The sequence below is a fragment of the Panthera onca genome, chromosome A3 (genome assembly GCF_046562875.1).
Source record: "Panthera onca isolate mPanOnc1 chromosome A3, mPanOnc1 haplotype 2, whole genome shotgun sequence".
Lineage (NCBI taxonomy): Eukaryota > Metazoa > Chordata > Mammalia > Carnivora > Felidae > Panthera > Panthera onca.
The window spans coordinates 91,992,901-92,017,586 of NC_138341.1; the positions used below are offsets into that span (position 1 = coordinate 91,992,901).

General features: G+C 40.2%; 1 protein-coding gene and 1 long non-coding RNA gene across 5 annotated transcripts; one reads left to right on the top strand and one right to left on the bottom strand.

Moving 5' to 3' along the window:
• Positions 1-2,360: 2,360 nt before the first annotated feature.
• Positions 2,361-15,085, bottom strand: LOC132664211 (cystatin-13-like). 4 transcript variants are annotated; one of them, XM_060610786.3, is made up of 5 exons: positions 14,869-15,085; positions 13,005-13,077; positions 12,019-12,353; positions 6,277-6,390; positions 2,361-2,536 (listed from the first exon to the last, which is right to left on the bottom strand). In XM_060610786.3, the coding sequence occupies exons 3-5, from the start codon at positions 12,244-12,246 to the stop codon at positions 2,453-2,455; spliced, it is 426 nt and encodes a 141-aa protein (XP_060466769.1). In that variant the 5' UTR covers positions 12,247-12,353; positions 13,005-13,077; positions 14,869-15,085; the 3' UTR covers positions 2,361-2,452. The 4 variants fall into 4 exon arrangements, with proteins under 4 accessions (XP_060466769.1, XP_060466755.1, XP_060466749.1 ...); XM_060610772.3 differs by lacking the exon at positions 13,005-13,077 and having other exon boundaries at positions 12,019-12,350; XM_060610766.3 differs by lacking the exon at positions 13,005-13,077.
• A 1,196-nt stretch (positions 15,086-16,281) lies between these two features.
• LOC132687878 (uncharacterized) lies at positions 16,282-22,230 on the top strand. The gene is made up of 3 exons (XR_009614311.3): positions 16,282-16,345; positions 20,255-20,510; positions 21,955-22,230. It is a non-coding gene; the product is annotated as an uncharacterized LOC132687878 (long non-coding RNA).
• The last annotated feature ends 2,456 nt before the right edge of the window (positions 22,231-24,686 follow it).

The following is a 24,686-nucleotide window of genomic DNA, read 5'->3' on the forward strand; positions in this document are numbered from 1 at the left end:
TTCTCTTCATGCTCACATATACCCCTGCCAACTGTCGAAATAAAAACTCAGAAATCTCAGTCAATGTAACTGTCTTGATCCTGATTCTTCATTCTTACTAACTCAGTGCATCAGAAGGGCCCAGGTAATTTTGGAGAGTTAAACCCAAAGCAGTATCCCACTAATATTATCCAGATGACTTGACTGTGGTTAGTACAGTCTGATTTGCCCCAGATGTTTCAGGTATTATGGATAAGATGCAAACAGTCAAGGGTGTGTGAATGTGTTAGGTCTTTCCATGTATGGAACCTTATTGTCAGGGCTAGGGGAGAAAGTCATGTGCCAGGGGCTGCTCATGGGAACAAGTGGGGCTGGCTAACTCCAGTTATAGAGCAAGAGAGAAAGTGTGCTGGCAGTTCAGGCTGTTCACCCACAGTGGTTGCGGGCTTAAGTGCAGAGGTGGGCAGAAAAGTACAAGATATAGGTGCTGCAGGTATAGGGATCCTCATCCCAAGGTAGGGGGAGCAATGTGATGAGACCCACTCTGACTGTGTCCCCAGAGCTCCATGACCATGTGGAGGAGGATGGAGGCCAGGGTGTGCCTTCTCCAGGACACCACTGCTGGCTGAGGTGAGAAGGTGCAGACAAACTGTGTCCTGTTGCCTGGCTTCCCCCAGACATAGCTCAGGTGGTCCCACGCTGTCCCTCACAGTGGATCTGAACTCCACTATGAGGTTGTTTCCTCCAGAATCTGACCTTAAGACAGAAATTCAAGTGCAGTTGTTTATTTGGAGGTAATTGTAGAAAATACCAGAAGACAATGGGGAAGTAGGAATGGGAAGCAGCATACAACAGTGAGCAGATTAACAATGTGGGCAACTAGGGCTTTTGTCTTTTTACCTCTCGGAGACTGGATAGAATATGCCTCAGTGTTTTCTTCCAGGGGTACAAAGCCTGAGGCATTCCCTCCACAGCACTCCAGCCACCTCCCACAGGTGGAGAGAAAGCCTTCAGACAAAGAGGCTCAGTGTGGGTAGTGTTTACCTGTCAGCCAGGTGGCCTCTGATCTTCACTATCTCTCATATGTCTAAGATGACATGTGTCATCTAAGTAGCTCCTGTGCTTCTACTGACACTGCCCTGGCTGGCCTTGACCTGCACATTAGTGCTGCAGTTTCCACATCCAGGTTTCAGAAAGTGCCGCTTTCTGGTCATGTTAACTATCTTCATTATCTTAGCCCACATCTACACACACACACACACACACACACACACTTGTGCACAAACACACACACAGTGGTAACCAACCTCCAACATGGCCTCCACTGATCCTCATCTCCTGGTCTCACACCCTTGTAGAGTCCCCCCAACACTGAACCAGAACTAATCTGGGTGGCAAATAGTACAAGGAAGAGGTGATCGTGTGTGACATCTGAAGCTGGATCACAAAGGGCTCAATGCCCTTTGGCTTCCATCTTGGTCTCTCAGAACATTCTATCTGGAGGAAGCCATATGAAGCACATAGCAGCCCTGTGGAGAGACTGACATGGAGGAGAACAGAGATCTCCTGTCAATGGCCAACGTCAACTTGTAGTCATGAGTGTGAGCCACCTGAGAAGTGGATTCTCCAGAGCCAAATTAACCCTCATGTGAGGGCAGTGTAGTCAATGACTGAGTGTAGATACTCAGACACTCACTCAAGAGAGACAGTGACACCTGGAAACACCCCACCAAGTCTCCCTCAGATCCCTGACCCACTGACACCCTGAGAGACTTAAATTTCTTAAGCCACTAGGGGCAGGGTGATTAGACATGCAGCATTAGATAACTAACACATAAAACTGTGCACACACACATACACAAAACAGCTTACTATCCATGAAACATCAATCCCCTTGCATTTTTTCTGCTTCACGTCAAAACCAAAAGTACATTGCAAATCTAAAAATGACCCAACTATCTTCCAGTTGGATTGGTTGTCTAAAACTGTTTCTAAACCATTGGACTGTATCTTCCCTGGAGTCCTAGGCATGGAGATTTTTGTGGAAATCCATGGAAGGAACACTCCCAAATAAGTCAGACCCTCAGAACCTTGATGAAATAACCCACAAGCTCAAAACAGTTGAGCTTAGTTAGTTCTCCAGAAACAGCTGTCCTCCAGTTAGTTCGCCAGAAACAACTGTCAGTGAAAAGTAATTTGTCCTCAGAGTTCAATGAGATATTGGAAACAGGTTCATACATTCTTCCGTTTATTGGTAGCAGATTGTCCTGCTAGTAGATGACAGAGTCAATTAGAACAAGCTGATCAAGACTGTAAAAAGGCATTATGTTCTCAGTATCAGCCCCTAAAGAGCTGATAAAAAAGCAAAAAAGTCACAAAAATGAAGTCAATGGGTCAGTTTATTTAAATGTTTTGCAAGTGTCTTTGCTTCTTTAAAATGGAAGTGAGAGCAGCTGAATATGCTAGAAGATAATTATACCTCTTTGCATTGTTTCTTCAGCATAGTGAACTCAAATTTCCAAGGTTTGGTTGCAACAATAAAGGTGCAATAAAACATCTAAAAAAGACAAAAAGAATAATCAGCTTATAAGAAAGAAAAATAAAAAGCAAACAAATAAACATATGTTTCTATTTCCAGGTATCAGGATTTGGCTTCAGGGTGGCTAAAGGCTGCCTGAGCCAGTCATGCCTCCACAGTCTCTGGAACTGTTGAACCTGAGGCTGTCTGGCAGAGGAACCAGCCTCATTCACCAGGAAGGACCACTGCCAATTCATCTCCATGTGATCGGAAGCCATCACGGATGTCTGAGCCATCATGGATAGCTGGACCCCAGAATAGCTGGACCCCAGAAACTGATTATTCTCAGAAATCCTCATCTCCAGATCTGTTGCTCATCTAGCCACCCTGACTTCCCTGCAGCCCACTGAGACTCCATGTTGCATGGAAAGCCCAGTGAATCCTACCCAGGAGCTACAACCCAACAAGAATAGTATAGAGTCTTGTATCCCTTGGTTAGGCTGGTCAAAATCAGGCCAGAGATGAGAAGCAAAGACTGCAGCCAGGGAGCTAAGGGGACACACAGAGCTCTTCCCAGGGCCTGCAGAAGAGCAGAACTTCAGGTTCCTGGTGTGGGATGAGTTCAACTAAAATCTTTATTCAGTTAGAATAAAAATATAAACTAGGAATGCCTCCACTATATCAATGGAAACATGAATGGCAACATCCAATAGAATTGAAGTTATATAAGATACAAATACTGATATACAAGTACTGATAAAAAATCAGCTTGAGGAATAAAATAGGACCAAGCTACCAGCAATCCAGACAGACCATTGGAGAACTAAAGCCAATCCAGGGATGCATCCCAGCTAGAGTGGCATCTGGGATGGATTCAGCTGGTTCCCAGCTGTGGTAGGAAGGGGAGAGAGTGGATTTATCAGAGAGTTAACTAATTGATTAATTTCTGGATCAGCCAAAGTAGACAGGAAACAATCAGAAAGAAGAGAAATTGAAAAACAAAATATCAGGATCAATTCTAGAGGACATTTAAACAATGTATATCAAAAATCTTTAAGAAGCGAAAAATTACTAAATGAGTAGTTCAACTTCCAGGGACTTTATCTGCATGGAAACAATAACCAGATATACATTCAAATAGAAATAAAGGATATTAATTAAAGCACTGTTCATAATAGCTAAAAATTAGGAAAACTTAACCAATTCTCAGGAATTGGCTTAGAAAAATGTGTAAAACCATTAAATGAAATCACAGTTTCACTATATGATGCTCTCACATAATTTTACAGTTTTAGAAATTCTTAGAACTTATTATTAAGTGAAAATCTAGATTATAATACAGTAGAGAGTATGATCCCAACTGCACAAAAATACAAATATAAAATATAGGAAAGTTAATATAAATAACAATATATTGACAGTGGTAAACTCTACATAAGGGTATTTATAGTTGATTTTAAGTAACTTAATACTTTTGAAGGTTCCAAATTTTCTACATGAAATGAATCAGGCCAATAACTATTTAAGATCATATCAAGTTTTAAATTTATATTCTAAAGAGCTCAGATGTTTGCCTTTTCTTCATTTCTAAATCCCAACAAATAATTGAAGGAAGTGTTTAGGTCAAATCTATAAGAGTTCTATGAAATGAGAAAGGACCCTGTGCAAGGACAGAGACAGAGAGGATTCTCCATGTGATAAGAAGTGGATGCAATCAAGGTGATGAAGTCTTCTGAGCAGCAGAAGCTCCATGTAGAGGATGAGATCATAAGAGGAAACCAAGCAAGCAAACTGTCTCTAAACCCCACAAGACTTGAAGTCATCCTCAATTCTTCTCTCAGTCTCCATGGCCAATCCATCAGAAATTAGAACCAAGCCTTTCACAGACATCCAGAACCCAGTACCTCTAGCATCCTAACCAACATCACAGACTCCTACTGATCTTGCTGTCTCCATCCCTGCCCCCATGCTGGCTCTTCTCCATGTGTCTCTCCATGTCTGCACTCCTATTTCTACCTGGCATGTCTCGAAAGCCCAATGACTTCTATGGGCTGTGTCAATGGGCACCTTTACCCTATGACCTCTACTGTCTGTGCCAAGGGTGCCTTTGCCCTCCAAGAGCTGTGTCAGTGGGCACTCTTGCCCTCTGACCTATAGAGACCACATCAATGGTCACCCTCTGGCTTCCAGTTGGGTTCAGCCAAGGAGAGACAGAGGCAGGAAGTGGGAGGCATGAGGAGTTGAGGTCAGAGGGTTCCAATGGGTTGGCTGTGGTTCCTGACAGGGACCCACAGATTGCTCCAGAAAAAAAAAAAAAGATATTAAAAAGAAAATCTTAATGATTACTAGGGATATTAAAACATCTCAACCTTACTAGAAATCAGGAAGTGACAATGTGAAAAGGTGACAAGATCACCTTTCTCATACATCAGAATGAAAACATTTAAGACTCGACCCCAAGTGCTGAGGGAACATGAACAACAACACACACCACTGATGAAAGGTATGCTGGTTCAGCCACTTTGGAGAGTAAAACAGTTTGTAAGTCACATGTGGTAGCCCACGAACGCTTAAGCTGCATGTGTGGCAGTATGGTGGCCCCACTCCCGAGCTCCCCCTGCCCCGGGGGAAAGTCCCAAACCTGCTCAGTCAGCACCTGTCTCAACAGTCACTGCTTCACTTGTTAAAAGTGAAAATTTAAGACAACCACAGGTATGTAAAATAGCAAGATAGTTACATACAATGTAATACAGTCATATAAGAGCTTAATATGCACTAATACAAATAATTTTAGCCAATTTCTATATACATTAAATGACCCAAGAAATCATTTGGCATAAATAATATTAGATTGTACTAACATAACAAATCTCAAAACATATTGTTGAGTGGGAAATAAAAGAACAAGAGAAAGTTCCAAAATTTGTGTACCTTTTGAAAAACACGCAAAACTCTACATACACAGATTAAATATATTTTTTTAAAAAACTGGTTAAGAACACCTCTCTCTCTCTCTCTCTCTCTCTCTGCCCCTGTCCTGTTCACACTGTCTTTCTCTATTTCTCAAAATAAATAAATAAACTTTAAAAACCTTAAAAAATAAAAATATTACTTAATTGAAAAGAAGTTCTAATAATTTATAATAGCCAACTTTCTAGATGTAGCCATCAACTTGCATTTGGTATTCATTAGAATACCTACTATTCATTGGAATATGAAGATGTGTTTTATTTGCACATTTGGGCAATTTTCAGGAACCACTAGTCTGCCATTATTTTTGCTTAGCCATGTGTCATGCCAACTTTAAGTATATACTAAATAGGTGTCTTCTGTGAAGACACAGAAATATACATACTTCTTTATGCAGCTTCAATTATGAAAAAGAAAAAATAGATCTTCTATGAAAAGATAACCAAAACAAATTTGAAAAAGTGAAAAGGAAATTTACATCTGTCCACCTGAACCTAGCCCAGCTTGCACAATAGTGAGAAATAATGAACAGGTGTTGCTTTAAGCCACTAGGTGTCTATATGTGTGCTGGCGGGGGTTAGGGGAAGGTGGTATCAGCAAAAAACAAAACAAAAAAATAAACAAACAAACACCAATAAAAACGATAGAAACAATCTCTGTGTCTAGAATCTGGCCATCCTGGATCCTGAATATGATTTAGAATATGGTTTAGAAAGGAAACTAGAAAATCAAAGCAGGATTGGTCCTATTGATGCTCTCAGTCTGGTACACAGACCTAACTAAGGACTGTCCCCACTTGAGGCATATACCTTTTGCATTTGGGGGTCCTGTTGTAATAAGCAGTTTTCATTTTCTCCTGAAATTTTCTTGCACATTGTTCGGGCAATTTTGACTTCAAGAAAGTAATCCAAACTCTCTGTGACCTGTCAAGGAGCAATTTAAAAATTAGAGATCATAAACGAATACATGATATCAACTGTCATCTCTGATAAACGAGCATGTCGTTGACTACTTACAGCAAAGACTGTCTCCCTGCTGCCTCCCTCCTACAGTTTCCTTGCCAGAAATTTTGGGATAACTGGAGGGGCAGGGGTTCTTCCCTTGATCCCTCTCCTTCTGTCTCTCATCACGATGTTGAATGTTAAATAATGACAACTGTCCCCAAGATAAGGCAAGAAAACTATCCCCCCAAAAATGCTTTCCCCAGAAAGGTAATGGTTTGCTTATTGGAGCCAGATAAATAAACAGCAGAGTTTAAAATATCTTCATACTTAGTCAATAGATATTGGGGGAAGAAGACAAGACATCTCAGAACTCAAATTTACTTGGAGGTATTGCTTCTCTCTCTAGCTTCTCTCCTCGGTATTTTTAACAACCCCTTGTGATACACTCTCCTAAGTCTCTGACTTCAGGTCCTCTTCTTTACCTGTGCAGAACCACCCACCAGTCCTTGTATTCCAGAGGGACCCATGGGGAAATTGAAATGCACAATGGCAAATGGAGACTTTCATTATTTAAAAGTGAGAACAAGGTAAGATTTTACAAGACTTAAGGGAGAGAAAGTATTAAAGAGAATGACTAAGTTAAACAGAATAATTGACCCTAGAAGAATCAGAGACAATTCAGAAAATACAGTAAGCATTTTGGACATTCAAAAAAGTTGCCCAGACATTAAAACAAAATGGTTGTGGAGGGCAGAATTCTAAGTATGGATTCTTGAATATCATATATACTTTACATTTTTTCAGTTATGTATATATGTGTATATAAAATGTTTGTAAGGACAGAGCCAACTGCCCTCAGGAAATGATGAGTCAGAAATTGAGTCTTCATTTCCATTTTTTAACTCAGCAACATCCAAACATACTCCTAGAGTTTGTTTTTATGATGGGATAACAAGTTTCTTAATGTCAATACAATCAGCTTTTGGGACTGGATCGATCTTTGTGGTGGGGGCTGTCCTGGGAACTGTAGGGTGCTTAGCAGCATCCCTGGTCTCTGCCCACTAGATGTCAGCAGCAGCCCCCTCTGGTTGTGATGACCAAAGATGCCTCCAGATACTGCCAAAAATTCCCTACCAAGCAAAATCCACGCCCACTTAAGAAACACTGCTTTATATCTGAGTAATACTTCCAAGTTAAAATTATTATAAAAACAAACTGCTCTGAATCGTACTCAATAGCCACCAACTGACCACCAGCCCTATCTTGACCCCTAATTGCCCAGAAAAGGGAGGGGAATGGGGGTCCTGACTGCTGAGGCAGCCCTGCCATAGACAGGCCCTCTGACCCTCCGGCTACGGTGTCCTACTACTCACACTTCATTCATATCACTTAATCAGTAACATGTGCTCATTCCTAGCAGATATCCTGGGTTTAAATCTTGGCTTTTCTACATACTAGCTGTGTGTCCCTGAGCAAATTACTAAACACTTCAGTGCCCGTTTCCTTTTTAAAGTGGAAGAAAGTAGTTTCTATGTAATGAGTTGTGAGATTTGAATGAGCATATGAAAAGCAACCAGGCCCCAGGGCTGCTGGGTAGTTAAGTTTCTGACTCTCTGGCTAAAATGAACAAATCAGGAGACTCTAGATGCTGGAGAGGATGTGGAGAAATGAGAACCCTCTTGCACTGTTGGTGGGAATGCAAACTGGTGCAGCCACTCCGGAAAACAGTGTGGAGAGTCCTCAAAAAATTAAAAATAGATCTACCCTATGACCCAGCAATAGCACTGCTAGGAATTTACCTAAGGGATACAGGAGTGCTGATGCATTGGGGCACTTGTACCCCAATGTTTATAGCAGCACTTTCAACAATAGCCAAATTATGGAAAGAGCCTAAATGTCCATCAGCTGACGAATGGATAAAGAAATTGTGGTTTATATACACAATGGAATACTACTTGGCAATGAGAAAGAATGAAATATGGCCATTTGTAGCAACAGGGATGGAACTGGAGAGTGTTAGGCTAAGTGAAATAAGTCATACAGAGAAAGACAGATACCATATGTCTTCACTCTTATGTGGATCCTGAGAAACTTAACAGAAGACCATGGGCGAGGGGAAGGAAAAATAAAGTTACAGAGGGAGAGAGCCAAACCATAAGAGACTCTTAAAAACTGAGAATAAACTGAGAGTTGATGGGGAGTGGGAGGGAGAGGAGGGTGGGTGATGGGCATTGAGGAGGGCATCTGTTGGGAGGAGCACTGGGTGTTGTAAGGAAACCAATTTGACATTAAATTTCATATTAAAAAAAAAGCTTCTGACTCGATTTTGGCTTTGGTCATGATCTCGTGGTTATTAATATGGAACCCCACATTGGTCTTGGCAGTGACAGAAAAGAGCCTGCTTGGGATTTTCTCTCTCCCTCTCTGTCTCTGTCTCTGTCTCTCTCTCTCTCTCTCTCTCTCTCTTAAATGAACTTTAAAACAAAAGAGAGAAAGAAAAGGAAAACCAACCAGAGTTTACCCTTGAACAACGTGGGGGTTATAGGCACAGTCAAAAATCCAAGTGGAAATTTTGACTCCTCAATAACTTAACTACTAATAGAAGCCTTAACAATAACATAAACAATCAATTAACACATATTTTGTGTGTCATATATATTCTATACTGTATCCTTGCAATAAAGTAAGCTAGAGTAAACAAAATTCTATTTAAAAAAGTCATAAGGAAGAGAAAATATATTTACAGTACTGCACTGTATTTCTTGAAACAAATTAGCATATAATTGGACCCATGTGCTCATTTTTACCATCATTCACCTCGCACAAAATCTACAGCAGAGCCTTAGTCAACTGTGAACTAGAGCAAATGGTTGCAAACTTCTTTAAGAACTGGAGGGTGAATATTTTAGGCTCAGAACACACAGTCTTCTCATTGCAGTGCAAAAGTAGCCTTAGACAGCACTCAAATAATTCAGGTGACAATGCTCAATAAAAATTTATTTATAGACACAGAAATTTAAATTTTATGTAATTTTCATATCACAAAATACTATTTTTATTTCTTTTAACCATTCTTAGTTCATGGGGCATACAAAATAAGCAGCAAGCCAGACTTGGCTGGAGGCTATAATTGTCTAACTCCTGATATAGATCTTTGTACATTTAAGTTAAATCATCCAGTAAAATAAAGCTCTTTTCTTTATATAGAACCTGTGTGTGTGTGTTACTAAGTTTAATCTGAATTATCACCAAGCACTTTTCTTTTTGCTTTTGTTTTGTTTAACATTTATTTATTTTTGAGAGACAGAGAGAGAGAGAGAGAGAGAGAGAGAGAGCAAGTGGGGGAGGGGGAGGGAGAGAGGGAGACAGAATCTGGAGCAGGCTCCAGGCTCTGAGCTGTCAGCACAAAGCCCAATGAGGGGCTCAAACTGACAAATTGTGAGATCATGACCTGAGGTGAAGTCAGACACTTAACTGACTGAGCCACCCAGGTGCTCCAAGGAATTTCAAATACCTCTGTTCTAGCCTCTTTTTGAATCCGTTTCAATTTGATTCTTTTGAATTCTTACCTGCATTCAAGAGTTACCATGAGCTGAGAAATAAAATGTACATTCATGGGGAAAAAAATAGCACACAGTACAAAATAATTTATAATTTGGAGGACATGAGAATTTGCAGTATATTTGGTTAAATACCTGCCTGTTAAGCAGAACCATTTATTTGTGGAAGTGAAAAAGCACAGATAAAGAGAAGTCCATGAAAGTATAGTTTTGGACAAGGTGGGAACTTCATTAAGGACAGGCACTAACTATAAATGAGACCCAAAGACAATTGATATTTATGAGGCTTTACTTTGGCCACCCAGTGGTGAGGAAGAGAGTCAAAGTCTGTGTGTGTGTTGAGGATGGACAAGGGGTCAAATGTCCCAGCCTCATAGAGGATGAAGCTGCCAAATGAGCCTTCTCTCCTGACCCTGTTAAGAAAAGAGTAACCTGAGTAGGTTCCTGGTGACCTGGAGGGATGTACAGCAAAGGTTAGAAGGAAGAGGGGCAAGAGGGGACAGAGCTAGCAAAAAAGGAAGAAAAGCAAAAAATGCATCCCTGTACTACATGTCACTTTGATGTTGCAGGGTAGCCCCCATGCCCCATTAGCCACTCTCTCTTCCCTTTCTTAAAGTCCAGCCAGACTGGCTGAACCCCCTTTCCTTCTGTGTGCCTACTGATTACTCTCTGGGGTTTTCCCAAACCACAGTCCAATCATCGTTCTCAGGAGACAGCATTGGTACTCTCTTCTATGATACAGTCCATATTCCAATTCCTCCAACTAGTCCAATAACATCTTTTATATGTTTTTTTTAATTATTCAAGAGATAAGACAAGACCACGCATTGAATTTAGTTGTCCTGTTTCTTACATCTCCTTTAATCAAGCAGTTTTCCTGCTTTTTCTCCTTGTCTTTCATGACACTGATATTTTTAAGAGGTCTTACATAATGCTCTATAATATGGATTTGTCTAACTGTTCCTTCGTATTACCTTCAGGGGATGGATTTTTTTTCTCCCAAGTTTTTATTTAAGTTCAAGTAGTTAACATATAGTGTAGTATTGGCTTCAGGAGTAGAATTTAGTGATTCATCACTTACATATAACACCCAGTGCTTATCACAACATCACTCCTTAATCCCCATCACCTGTTTAGCCTGTACCCCCACCCATATCCCCTCTAGCAACCCTCAGTTTGTTCTCTATAGTTAAGAGTCTCTTATGGTTTGCCTCCCTCTCTGTCTTTATTTTATTTTGTTTTGTTTTGTTTTGTTTTGTTTTGTTTATTTTATTTTATTTTATTTTGTTTTTCCTTCTCTTCTTTCAGGGGATGGATTTTAGACAAGAACACCATAGAAAGATAAGGTTGTGTCCTTTCCATGACATCACATCAGGGACACATGATGTCAATTTGTCCCAGTGTTGGTGATGAGCATTGGGTGAGCCAGGCATTCACCAGATTTCCTAATTGTAAGGGTATATTTTCTCTCTTATAATTAATGAAAGAATCCCTCCAGCAATTTGTCCTCCACACTGTCCCACCAAGTGGATGTAGGATTCATTGATGATGTTTGCCTGAAGTAGTTGTTGCCATTATGATTTGCTACTTACATAGTCTTTTACATCTAGAGGTAGGCATTTTCCTGTAAAGAAGAGCCTTCCCTTCTCTGTCCTGGTTCCTTTTTTTCAGCAAAAGCTGGACGTGCACTCTTTGTTTTTTCACTGTTACAATCCATGCCTGTAATTACTCATTTTGATGATACCAGCCCAAACTATCCCAAACTGGGCCCTTCAAGAGCCCTTCTTGGGTTCTTACCTATGCTTTCTGATATGACTGTAATCAATTTTGTTATTTTAATGGATATTTTATGTTTCATCCTGGAATAATAAAGGATGAATCCTAATTAATTTTCCTCCAAAAAACCCTAAAATAAAATTAATATATATTTGGCTAAAGACGTTTCTCAGCTCTTTTCCACTCCCTGGTCTCTGTGGCCCTCCATGGATAATGGTACCCCCATGACTGCATCTTGGAGAGAAAGAGCAAGAAGAAAATGCTCACTGACCTGCTCCTGGGATTTCAGGACCTTCACCACCTTGTAACTGTACTTGTCTTTGCTGGTCTTATTAAATTCTTTCATGGCGAACCACAGTGCTTGTTGCACATAGACGTAGGTTTCAGGGATGTCTTGGAATTTCCTCACCACCTTTGGCCTGCCCCAGGCATGAACACTTCTGGATACAAGGGCCACAGTGGCCACCAGGAGCAGCAGGCTCTGGCAGAGTCTGGCCATGGCACCTCAGCCAAGGGGGCACACACCTTGTTCCTTTTTTCCTTCCAGGGCTGGACTGGGCTGAGCTGGCCCTGCTGCTTCTTCACCCCTAGATCTTCCTGGCACTGCTAGGAGTGAAACAGGGATAACTTCTGTTATCTTTGTGTCTTCTGGGCTTCTCTTTCTCCTTTCCCAAAGAGAAGAGGAGTGAGAAATCACAATCACAATTCAGAGTATTTTCCCATTTTGGCTGTTTCTTTCTGGAAGGATGCATGCCTCCATGCACTCACAACCTTTCCCTTCCCTACCAGGAGATTCCTGCCTCCTTGTCTGTGAGGTCCCAACACATCCACTGCAGGTGCCTTCCTGTATCAGGTTTCTATGCACAGAATGGGATAAGGACCTGCAACAGACACACTGCCACAGGGAGAACATTGGTCTCAAAACTCATATTATTATTTCCTCTCCAGGAGCATGTATGAAAATCCTCAGCCAGAGCCTTTGTCCTGCCTCAAAAGTACCCCCTGCATCTCCCCTGTTTCCAGTCAGGCTCACTATCAGTCACACTGAGATCTATTTATGGAGTATTATTGAGTCTTGCCAGGCCTCATAATAAGGGTGTTACATGTTTCTCTTATTGAACCATCCCCTTTGGGGCCACATAACGAGTAGCCCCTTTTTACACAGGAATAAAGTGGGACTCAGAGAGTTCAAGTAAATGCCTCAGGCTGTTTGACTGTCATAACTTTTGCCTGCCTGACACATACCTTCATACTTACCTCAGTCTAACAGATGAGAATGTGTAGATCACAGCTTGTAGTGTAAATTTGTTTTTGAGGAGATTCCATTCTACTACAGAAGGTGAATCAGGATGTAGTTCATGAGACAGAGGCACAACAGTTAATGTGTTAAATATAGGTAATGAAGAAACAAATCGCTTGAGAGATGTAGGGGTCAAGATCAGACCACCTCAAAACGAGCCACTTTAGCATGAAGATTATTTTGATTTAAAAAACAATCAAAACCAGGGCTCCCAGGTGGCTCCAACTCTTGATTTTGGCTCCAGTCATGATCTCATGGTTCATGATCAAGCCCCATGTTAAGGCTTCACGCTGACAGTGCAGAGCCTGCTTAGGATTCTCTCTCTCCCTCTCTCTTTCTCTCCCTCTCTCTCTGCCCTTTCCCTGCTTGAGCTCTCTCTCTCTCTCTCTCTCTCTCTCTCTCTCTCAAAATAAATAAATAAACTTTACTTTTATATTTTTTTATTTTATTAATGTTTATTCATTTTTGAGAGAGAGAGAGCACTAGAGAGGGAGAGGCGAAGCAAGAGAGAGACACAGAATCTGAAGCAGGCTCCAGGCTCTGAGCTTTCAGCACAGAGCCCAATGTGGGGCTCAAACCCACAAACTGTGAGATCATGACCTGAGCCAAAGTTGGACGTTTAACCCACTGAGCCACCCAGGTACCCCTAAATAAATAAACTTTAAAAAACTAAAAATTAAAAGTAAAAAAACAATCAAAATCTAGTAGATTCAGGAAAAGTTCTTTACTTCCTTCCCTCCCTCAATTGCCCAAAAAGAATTTAGATAGAGGGCCTGTTCCAGAAAGAGAGCTACCACCACAAACAACTATATTATGCTGTGAACAAGGTATGGTAGACAGGAAGGAACCTAGCAAGGCCTGTTGGATCAAAGCCCACTCTGTGTTCCATTGTTTCTGTGGGCCCAACAAAGATTTGTTTACCAAACATCTATTCTTTTTCATTCTTCCTGAGGATTACATCCCTTCCCCTTGAAGTTCCAGACCCTGCCCCTTTTTCCTTAATTCAGAATCACATGCATACCTCAGTTTGCCTGTCTTTGGAATTTCCATATCTGTGTGGGTTCCCCATGTATATGAAATTAAATTTTATTTTTCTCCTGTCAATTTGTTGCATGTCAATTTGGTTCTTAGTCTGGTTAGAAGAATCTTGAAGGAGACAGGAAATTTTTCCTCCCCCAGCAGAAACAAAGGCAGAATCCACAAGTTGTGTTCATCACAGACAAGCAGTAAGTACATCTTGCCTAAGTTGAACAAAGAATGTGATGGCAGAACGAAAAGACACCTGATATCCATCAGACACTAACTACACATGAGTTCCATGGAACACAGAATATTTATGATGTCTTATGTCAACCACACAACAATGATGCTCTCCTGGCCCCATGTGTCCTCACCCTAGGAACCACCAACCAAATCCTCAGGATGTCTGGCTGTGACAGGCAGACCTGCCTGTGTGTCTCCTCAGTGCCAGGGTGTGCTTCTGACCTGCTGTGCAACTTTGATCAAACCCCCACTGTGGACACCATAACCCCATCAGTGGGGAGCCTGAGGCAGCAGAGAGTTGCCCAAGGTCCTGGCAAGATGGCCTTTCCATCTCCCCTGCTTGCTTCCATATGTGGAGTGTGTTAATCTGCTCCCTTTCCTTTCCTAGTCTTTCACCTGATGGTTTGCACTGACTTGATACACATGGGACTTGCTCAAGCAGCCAACTTTGGCCTATGAGTTTCTCTGCTCCATGATATCTGAATGAATTGCCCAGGGCACACTTGGAGGCCACCCAGGCATCACAGTCCTTCCCCACCAGCTACACCCCAGATGTACCTTAGAACTAAGCTCTTCACCACTTTCCTGCTTGCTGAGGCTTAAGCTGGCTGTCCTCACCCACAGGTGGTATCTTTCTCCTTCCTGAGGACTTGAGCTCTAAGCAGCTCCCTTCGTGAGCCACTCTCCAGCCCCAACACATTCAGTTCATGCCTCTGGTCAGGGTGTCAGTCAGACCTGAGCTCAAGGGTGCTTCTGCCTTCTGGTTGCACTCCCTGGCCAGGTGGTCACATCTATGACCCCTTTGTGAGGTAAGCCCAGCCCCTCTGATGCTGTTCAAGTGTGGGGCACCTCTGATTGGTCACTCAGCTCTCAGAGGCCCACAAGGTCAGTAAGAGCCACCAGTATCTGCCCCTAGTGCAGAAATCTTGCCTGTTCCATACCTCCTTGCTTTCTAAATTCCTGGGCTCTGGAATTGACCCCTTGGGAATTAAAGCACCTCCATGGCCATTTCTGTCAGGATTCTGTTATATGACTCCATAGTCCTAGAGGCAGGATGAGGCACCACACTGCCAGTCTTAGGGAATCTGGGACCAAGAGGCCCTTGAAGAGGTGGTACCTATGGCTTGCCAGGAGCTGCCCCAGAAACACCAAGTAGAAGGCATCATTTGGCAATGGCAGTGCTCACATAACATACCTCTATAGGATGAACAAATGAGCAGACCCATTAGCTATATTTCCATCATTAATCTTGTCCCGGATAAACATTCCCCATTCTGCCTCCCTCCCCCTTGTTGGGGTTCCCTCTTCTGGTAGTGATTCTCAGGCCCCAAGCCAGGCTCCGCTGAGGAGCACCCTCCATCCCACTCTGTAGTTAGAGCTTACAATGACAATGAGGGAGCTCCCAAGAATTCAGAAACCTGGGAATTAATATTTGTGTTTCCAGAACAAAATATAAATCAGCATAATGAGGGTCATACCTGAGATATATAAGCTAAAACTCCAAACAGGAAATCTTAGGCACATAAAACTTGAGTCACCTGGCTAACAGGTGTTAACACAAACACAACTGTGTGCTCTATTCGAGGAGACCTTTCTAAGCATGCATAAAACCCAGACACCAAAATGGTAAAGAGCGACTCATTTGGCCACACATTTTGTTGCGCATACACATATGTACACAGAGTCAAGAGATTAATGGGAACACAGACTAAGTTATTTGGAAGATGTTTCATATTTGACAAAGGACTAAATTCTCTTTTATGGAAAAAGCTCTTTAAAATCCAAAAGTAAAAGACAATTTCCCCATTGGCTTGGCTCAAAGTGAACCAAGAATTCAAGCAGACAATATACTCAAAAGGAATCCATTTCTCCCCTTGGCCACACATCAATTGTTAGAAAACAACTGGCCTGTGGTGAGGCCTCTCTGTAGCCACCTCTGTTGATCCACATTATACCTGACATCTGTGCCATAGGTCTGGACAGGAACCCAGGCATTTGTGACCCCATATCTTCTGAAGAAGGTGGTATTCATAAGGTAAGAGGGGCTGTGGGGTGGGAGAGTGGATGATGCTGTGATGCGTGTGGACCCACAGGTCATTTTGCTCATGACTTCAGCATCAGGATTTGAAGAAAGGCCCAGCTGGGTGCTTGTCACTCAAAGTGTCCCTTGTGTTCGAAGTGCAACTGGGATGCATCTGGGCTCACTACTCATGTGTAGGGTAGTCTTCTAAACAACTTTATCTAAATCTAATTCCCATACCATGCATCCATGTATGTAAACAATTCAGTGGTTTGTAGCATATTCACAGAGTTTAATGTCCAAACCCACAATCAAGTTTACATTTTCATTACCCCAAAAAGAAACCCAGCACTACTAAGCTGTCACCCAAGCCTCTTGACCCCCTTTAGCCCTAGACAACCATTAATCTCTTTCTCTATGGATTTACCTATTCTGGACATTTCATATAAATGGAATCATATGATACCTGACCTTTTACTGGTCATGGCTTCTTTTACTTAGCATTTTTTCAAGTCATCCATGTTATAGCATGTCTTGCTACTTCATTTCTTTTTATTGCCAAGTAATATTCTCTTGTATGTGTACACCACATTTCATTCATCTATTCACCAATTAGTGCACATTTTGATTGTTTCTACTGTTAAAAAGAAAACCACAGGTCCAAATATCATCACTTAGGTTAAGGCCCCAAGTAAGTAAACCAAGACTTAATACCTAACCTAACTACAGTTTCAACCACATAGAGATGGAATCTAACCAGTCAACATGGAATTTCCTGGTCAGCACTAGGAAATTAACTGATAGGCCCCCTTTTTTTTCCTTAGAAGGGCGACTTTGCTTAAACTTATTCCTTGCAAATAAATTCCTTTCTTCTTCTCCTACCCCTCATCCTCCTCTACCCCTTCTTCATCTCCCTCTCCCTTCTTCTTGTGCCTCTTCTCCTCCTCCTCTTCCTCCTCCTCCTCTTTCTTCTTCTTCTTCTTCTTCTTCTTCTTCTTCTTCTATTGCCCTCTACCTTTAAAAACACTTGTTTATTTGTTTGTTTGTTTAACTCAGCAGAGTTCCCTTCTACTTTCTAGACAGGTAATGCCTAACTCATTAATCATTTAGTAAATCCAATTAGACCTTCAAACTTATTCATTGAATTTCCTTTTGACACCAATTTTTGGTTATTATGAATAATACTGTTATGAATCTTTATTCTAAGCTTTTGTATGGACACTTGAGTATATACCTAAGAATGGAATTATTGGGTTGCATTGTAACTCTATATTTAATTTTTTGATGAACTACTGGATGGTTTTCCAAAGTGGGTGCACCATTTTACATTCCCATCGGCAGCATATAAGGTTTCTAATTTCCGTGCATCCTTGCCAAAACTGGTTATTGTCTTTTTGATTATAGTCATCTTAGTGGGAAGGAAGTAAGACAAGTGCTAAGAATTTGACAAATGTGACACAGTAAATTTTAATTTCCATAATATCAAAGTGCTTTTAGGAGTAATTTTTTAAGACAAGAATCCAATAGGAAACTCAGAAAAAAAGTCATGAACACACAAATCACAGAAAGGAAATATATATGTCTGTGATACTCATGTGGAAATAAGTTTAACTTCAACAATAAAAATTCAAGTTAACCCAGCAATGAAATGTCACTATTCTCCCTTACATGGGGGGAAAATTAAACACAATGACAATGCCCTGTTGATAAAGCACCTTCATCTGCACTGACAGAGTAGGAATCAAACAGTCTTTGTTAACAGTGATTTAGCAATAACTGTTAAACATTTAAAAGTTACATATTATTCAGCACAGTGTTCCACAATCTGGGACATTGTCTCACAGAAATAATTTACTATCAGCACAAAATTGAAAATTATTCACTGTATTACAGTTTCTAATTAAAAAAAAAAAAGACATGAGGAAAACAGCCCAAATATGTATCTATAGTAGACTACTAAATAAAATGTTTAATATTCTGCAGGCACTGTGGAAAACAGTGTGGAAATTCCTCAAAAAATTAAAAATAGAACTACCCTAAAATCTAGTAATCACACTACTAGGTATTGACCCAAAGAATACAAAAATACTAATTCAAAAGAATATGCGCACCCCTATATTTATTGCAGCATTATTTACAATAGCAAAATTATGGAAGTAACCCAAGTGTCCATCAATAAATGACTGGATAAAGAAGATGTGATGTGCGATATAGGTATATATATACATATACATATATATACGTGTGTATATGTATATATATATGACTGGATAAAGAAGATGTGAGATATATATACATATATATATATATATATATATATATGTATATATATATAATACATCCATAAAAAAAGAATAAAATCTTGTAATTTGCAAGAACATGGGTGGAGCTGGAGTATAATGCTTAGTGAAATAAGTCTGTCAAAGAAAGACAAATACCATATAATTTCACTTATATGTGGAATTTAAGAAACAAAACAAACAAGCAAAGGAAAAAAAAGAAAGAATGAATGAGAGAGAGAGAAATCAAGAAATAGACTCTTAACCACAGAGAACAAACTGATAGTTACCAGAGGGGAGGTGGGTGGAGGGATGGGTGAAACAGATGATGGAGATGAAGGAGTGAACTTGTGATGAGCACTGAGTGATGTATGAAATTGTTGAATCACTATATAATACACCTGATACCAATATAACACTATATGTTAACTAGACTGTAATTATGATAAAAACTTAATAAACCAAAGTATATGTAATATCTACGAAATGAGATCTAAAAAAATCAATCAAAGCATGGGCATGTATTAACAAGGAATGATATCTGCTCTATATAAATAAGCAAGGTGTAAAACATTAAGCAGAGAAAGGTCTGGATTTGTTATGAATACATCATGATTTGTCAAGCTCAAAAAAAAAGAAAAGGAAATTTTAGGGTTTTGAACCATTCACAGGCCAGTGCCTGATGTATGGGAATACACAGGAACATCATATTCTAAGTTAATTATTTCCATAATGCTCTAGCTCTTAATAATAAAATAGAACTAATAATAAAGTGGAATAACTTCTATAAAAATTTCAAAGCTCCATAGTAAAAATAAATGTAGAGAAGACCTTAAGATGCAGAAAAGCAAGTACCTAATCCACTCTTAACCTCTCAGTTCCATTCCACATGACTCATAAAAGATATTGTGAGTTCTTGATACAAAAGATGAGGGTTTGGTGCACATGCTAGCTCTTTATCTTTCCCCTTCTGCTCATTGGATGGATGGATGGATGAATGGATGGATGGATGGATGAATGGATGGATGGATCAATGGATCAATTGATCAATCAATTGATGGACTGATGGACGGATCGATTGATGGATGGACTGATTGATGGATCAATCGATAGATATTCTACTTGTTACTTGTATAAGTTTAAAAATATAATCAAACCTCTGATTCGTCAACTTCCAGGAACTTCTTTTGAACCTATCTCCATAGGATAAGGGTGTTAGCAGCCCCATCTATTCAATTACCTCCTTTATCCCTCTGTCCCACCATATGTTGTTCAAATCCTAATTTGTCCCTCTTCCCACAACTGTGCTTTGCCTGTTGGATGATCCAAAAACTTGAAAAACAAAACAATAGATGCTTAAATATGGCGTTATAGAGGACTGCCATGGTATGATTTCTATTTTTTTTAATGTTCATATCATAAATTTTATTGGGCCAAGAAGTTGACAAGTTTGCTCAAAAATGATGATGGACAGATTTCTGAAACAAAAAGTATCAATAGCAGCTTTTAAAGAAGGATGCCTTTGTTCAAAACATTTAATGTCCAATGTAGTGACTACTTTCTTCCTTTTCTAGTCTTAGAGTGTTTTTTATGGCAAAGTCCATGATTGGAAGAGCTAAACATTTATTACACTTGTTTCCAACAGGAAAATTCATATGAAGACACTCAGTTGAAGGAGTGGGTTTAAATCCAGCAGGTGGAATGGAATTGCAACCAGTTGCAAAAATAAGAATGTATTCCATTGTTACTGCAGATTTACCATCCTCAACGGCCTGTAAATAACTGTTCCAAAACCCCAAAGACTGTATGTTGGATAATGTGAGGACTGTAAAAAGATCACTAAGGATTTCTGCAGAAAGATTCTCAGGTTTATGACAGAAGATGCTATAAAGTGCTTCTGGGTAAGTCTGAATTTTCTCCAAAACACCAAGAGTTTTCAGACCCTGCTTAAAACTTTCAAAGGGTGCTTGGACTCTCTTAATTACATGGTAAACTAGTATATCTTTTGCCAACATGTATTTGTCACTTATTGATGTTATAAGTCTTAGACATCCAATAAGCTAGAGATAGTTATAGCATTCATTTACTATTGAGTTTAAGTCAGCCACAGTTGTTGCAGTATTTACCCTGATTATCATTTGCGCCACGTCAAAGTCTGAAACATCGTCTAAAATTGGTTGGGTATTTTCTGGTCCATAAGCAAGGCAGTTAAACAAGGTTTTAGAAAAGAAACCAGGTGAAGGACCGCCATGAACCAAGGAAATGGCAAGGATTTTGCCAGCTTCATAGTAAAGATTCTCTTTCAGAGCTTGATAATTTAGAGACAAGTTCTTAGACAAGGACCCTTCAAATATTGGTGAATTCTCAAGATGCTGCATTAAGAGACTTAGGAATTCTTGCTTTGATCCAGGTGATTTCTAATTTTTAAAATATTCTCTGTATGATGAGAGATGATTGATTGAAATAAAACAACAGTGGCAGAGGTTTGATTCTCAGTGAAAAGGTTGTTGGGATATTGCAGTTGGTAGGAGATGGCTGCTGCTGGAGTATAAGCAAACAAAGGGGCAAGTAATGCCTGGAGTTATGAGCTGGTTGAGCTAACCAGGCCTGGAAAAAGAAGAATCAAAAGTCAAACATGACCCTAGATAATAAGTGGCTTATGCAGCAGATGGTGTGTCATGAGCTAAGGTGGAGACTGGAGAAGGTTTGGGCAGGAAACATGACAGTTGAATGTGGGGCAAATGGAATGTCAGGTATCTGCATGACACACCGGCTTCGGGTAGTCCTCACCCTTCCTACCCCCTTGCCAATCAATCTCTAACCCACTAACCCATTCTATTAACACTTATGAATACTGGAAATAATGTTATTCATTTGTTCATTGGTCTTTTGTCTGTTGCCATCTCCTTCTTTCCCCATCACATAAACAAGACCTTTCCACATGTGATGGCTGAATAATGTCCCATGATTGATTTAGTCTAGCCTCTATTCTGAACACATGTCATCTGAATCATTGCTAGTATTATTAGCAGCATAATGATCATTCTGTGCATATCTCTTTGCACACATCCAATTTATTGCTTAAATATTTTCTTGAAAAATCACATAGTCACCATGCATGCAAATGTAATAAGCAGAAACTCCCTCAAGCACTGTAGAAAAATCTCATGTGTGTGTGTGTGTGACAGAGAGAGAAAGAGAGAGGGAGAGAGAGAGAGAGAGAGAGAGAGAGAGAGAGAGAGAGAACATTAGCAGTGTATGTAACTCATTAAATTCCCAAAACCAGGAAGATAAGCTTCTGTACATGGACTTAGTGATTGACATATACCTTGTTCCCACATCAAGGTCAGTGGAGAGATGAGAAGGAAGTGGAAAAGAAAATGAGAGAAGAGGAAAAGAGAAACAGGGAGGAAAGTGTGAACCAAATGGAAAGCAAGTAGGAACAAGAGGACAGTTCTGAGTCAAGGTTAGGGATTCAGTGAGGCCTGGGAGCTCTCAAAAACCAAGACAGAGACCAAAATACAGACATGTGTCTTGTACCTTCCAAGGCTTTGGATGTTCCTCATCCCCTTCCTGAGGAAGGGGAGGTTGGGCTCTGTTCCTGCTCCTTCACCTGCTATCTTTAACCCACAGTCAATCCTCAACAATGGGCTGGAACCTCCTGAAAAATGGTTCCTGGTCCCACAAACCCACTCCAGGAGGGTGGCAGGCTCTACCTGGGTGCCTCCCTTTTTGGCCTTTCTGGTTCAGGGCTGCGTGTTCTCACTTGCTGGGACAGGTACCTGCACAGACACCCACTATCATTGGAGATGTGTCTGTGCCATCTGGTGGTTCTTCTGACTTCTGCTGTCTCTATTTTGAAGCATATATATAATTTGGGGTGCATTTAAGTTCAGAATTAACTACATTTTCAGGATGAGTCATCTTTTATGACATTAAGTATTGTCAAGAGATATTTTCTAAGGTCTCCTGCATAGTCACACTGTTCTAAACATGACAGTCAGGGCTGGGCTTCCATAAAGCATGGATGGTAGGGTGCACACCTGCTCAGATAACTTATACAGGTCCAGTGACTGGGTATATTTTTCACCAGACTCTCTTAGATTCTCCAGAAAAACAGTCATACAAAAAGAGATTTCTTTAACCTATTTGCTAGTATTTGCACCAGTTCTTCCTCACTGCATTTTCTAAAACTTTCTAAACCAGCATCTATTCTAGTTCCTGTGTCCTATTTTCATCCATCTATTCACCTACAATCTTTCTTTGTCATTTATATTGACAGTTATCTCTTGTAAATGTTATATTTCTGGACATTAAAAAATATGAAATTATCTGCTTTTGAAGAAGGAATTTAATCCACTCACATTTTTATGATCTCTAATGGATACACTTTTAATCCTTACACAGCTATTTTATTTTCTTTAATCATGAACGTAATTAGAAATTTTTCATTTTAATTCTTTTCTATTAGTTTTATGTATTAAGAAATATAACTCATGAAGATCTTGAAAGGGACAATTATCCAAGATTATCAGGCAGGTGCAACGTAAACACAAGACTGCTTATGAGGGAAAGTGGGAGGCAAGAGAACGAGTGAGGATGTGACAGAGACAGATGTGAAAGAAGAAAAGGTTGGTGCAAGGATACTGCATTGCTGAATTTGGAGATTGGAGAGACAACCAAGAGCCAAATGCAGGTGACCTCCAGAAAATGGAAAAGACAAACAAATGAATTCTCCCCCAGAGCCTCCAGAAGAGATACAGCCTTGCCAATCCATTTTGGACTTCTGGCCCCAGAACTACATGGTAAAAATAAGTGTTCTTTTAAGCCCCTCCAAAAAAAAAAGAAGGAAAGAAATGTAATTTTTCATATGCCTTTTGTTTTGTCACTAGGTTATCAATAATGCTAGCCTCTATTCAAACAACAGAAATTTAGAAAGGCTTTACTTAATTCCGCTCACCCACCATCCTAACCAAGTCTAACAGGTGCTGTGGAAATCATTATTACTTTTTATAATAATTGAATAAATTATTAAATAATTAAATTCGTGTTGTGATAATATTGATAATATTGAAGATAACATTGATTTTTAAGCATAGCTCATGCTGGCCTTTTGACAGCTGCTGTATCCTGGATTGCACTCAGCATTTTCTCATATACTTTAGAAGTCATTACATGTGTTTCTTTGTGCCTTTTAAACTGTTCTTTCTCAGCAAAGGGAACCCTTTCCAGCTGAACCATACAGGCTATGGGTGTGAGATGATGCAGGTAAGAAAGAGCTGTGTTCCTACCCTTCCTGTGTGGTACTGGCAGGTTTCAGGACGTTGAAGTTTCTTAAGTGGATCCCAGAGGTGTTTTTGTTCACAGAGAGCTGTCTAATTGATGCCCTTTGTGGAATGATGGATGCAGGGTCTCCCATGTTGCCTCTTAGAGATGTCACTCCAACTTTTTCTTGGTAGCCGGACTCAATGTCTTGGGTAAAGTGAACTATAGTAAACATGCCTTCAAGAGTGTAGTGGTGGGTGTGGGGGAGGGAAATGCTCTATAGTCCCAGGGTTAAATCTGTTTTTCAGTGATCCTGTGCCTTTCATCTGTGAACTTCACAAATGGCTCCCCTGTTGTCACCCCACATAGGTGGGGACAGCATGGCTAAAGCCAGCTAGAAGATGTATAGTTCCCTTCCCAGTGTCAATGAGGATCTGACAATATCCCCAGCAGGCCAAGCCCTGGTTAACTTGTTTCCCCTGAGGGAATGCCTGGTTAAGGACAGAGAGCTTATCAGGGATATTGGCATAGGCCTGTAGATATTGGTTGTGTCTATATCCTTGATGAATCTGGATGTAAAAATTCTCAACAAGATACTAGCATATTGAATTCAACAATACATTAAAATAATTATTCACCATGATCAAGTATGATTCACTCTGGGCTGTAGGGCTGATTCAATATTCACAAATCAATGTACATGATGCACCACATTAATAAAAGAAAGAATAAGAACCATATGATCTTGTCAATAAATGCAGAAAGGCATTTGACAAAATACAGCATCCATTCTTGATAAAAACTCTCAACAA

Bases quoted from the DNA above. Each gene is read 5' to 3' on its own strand.
- LOC132664211 (XM_060610772.3), bottom strand. From the start codon at position 12,246: ATGGCCAGACTCTGCCAGAGCCTGCTGCTCCTGGTGGCCACTGTGGCC. The intron at 6,391-12,018 runs GTCAGTGAGCAT...GCTCCTTGACAG, and splicing joins TCCTGAAATCCCAGGAGCAG to GTCACAGAGAGTTTGGATTA. The intron at 2,537-6,276 runs GTATATGCCTCA...TGTCTTTTTTAG, and splicing joins AGGACCCCCAAATGCAAAAG to ATGTTTTATTGCACCTTTAT.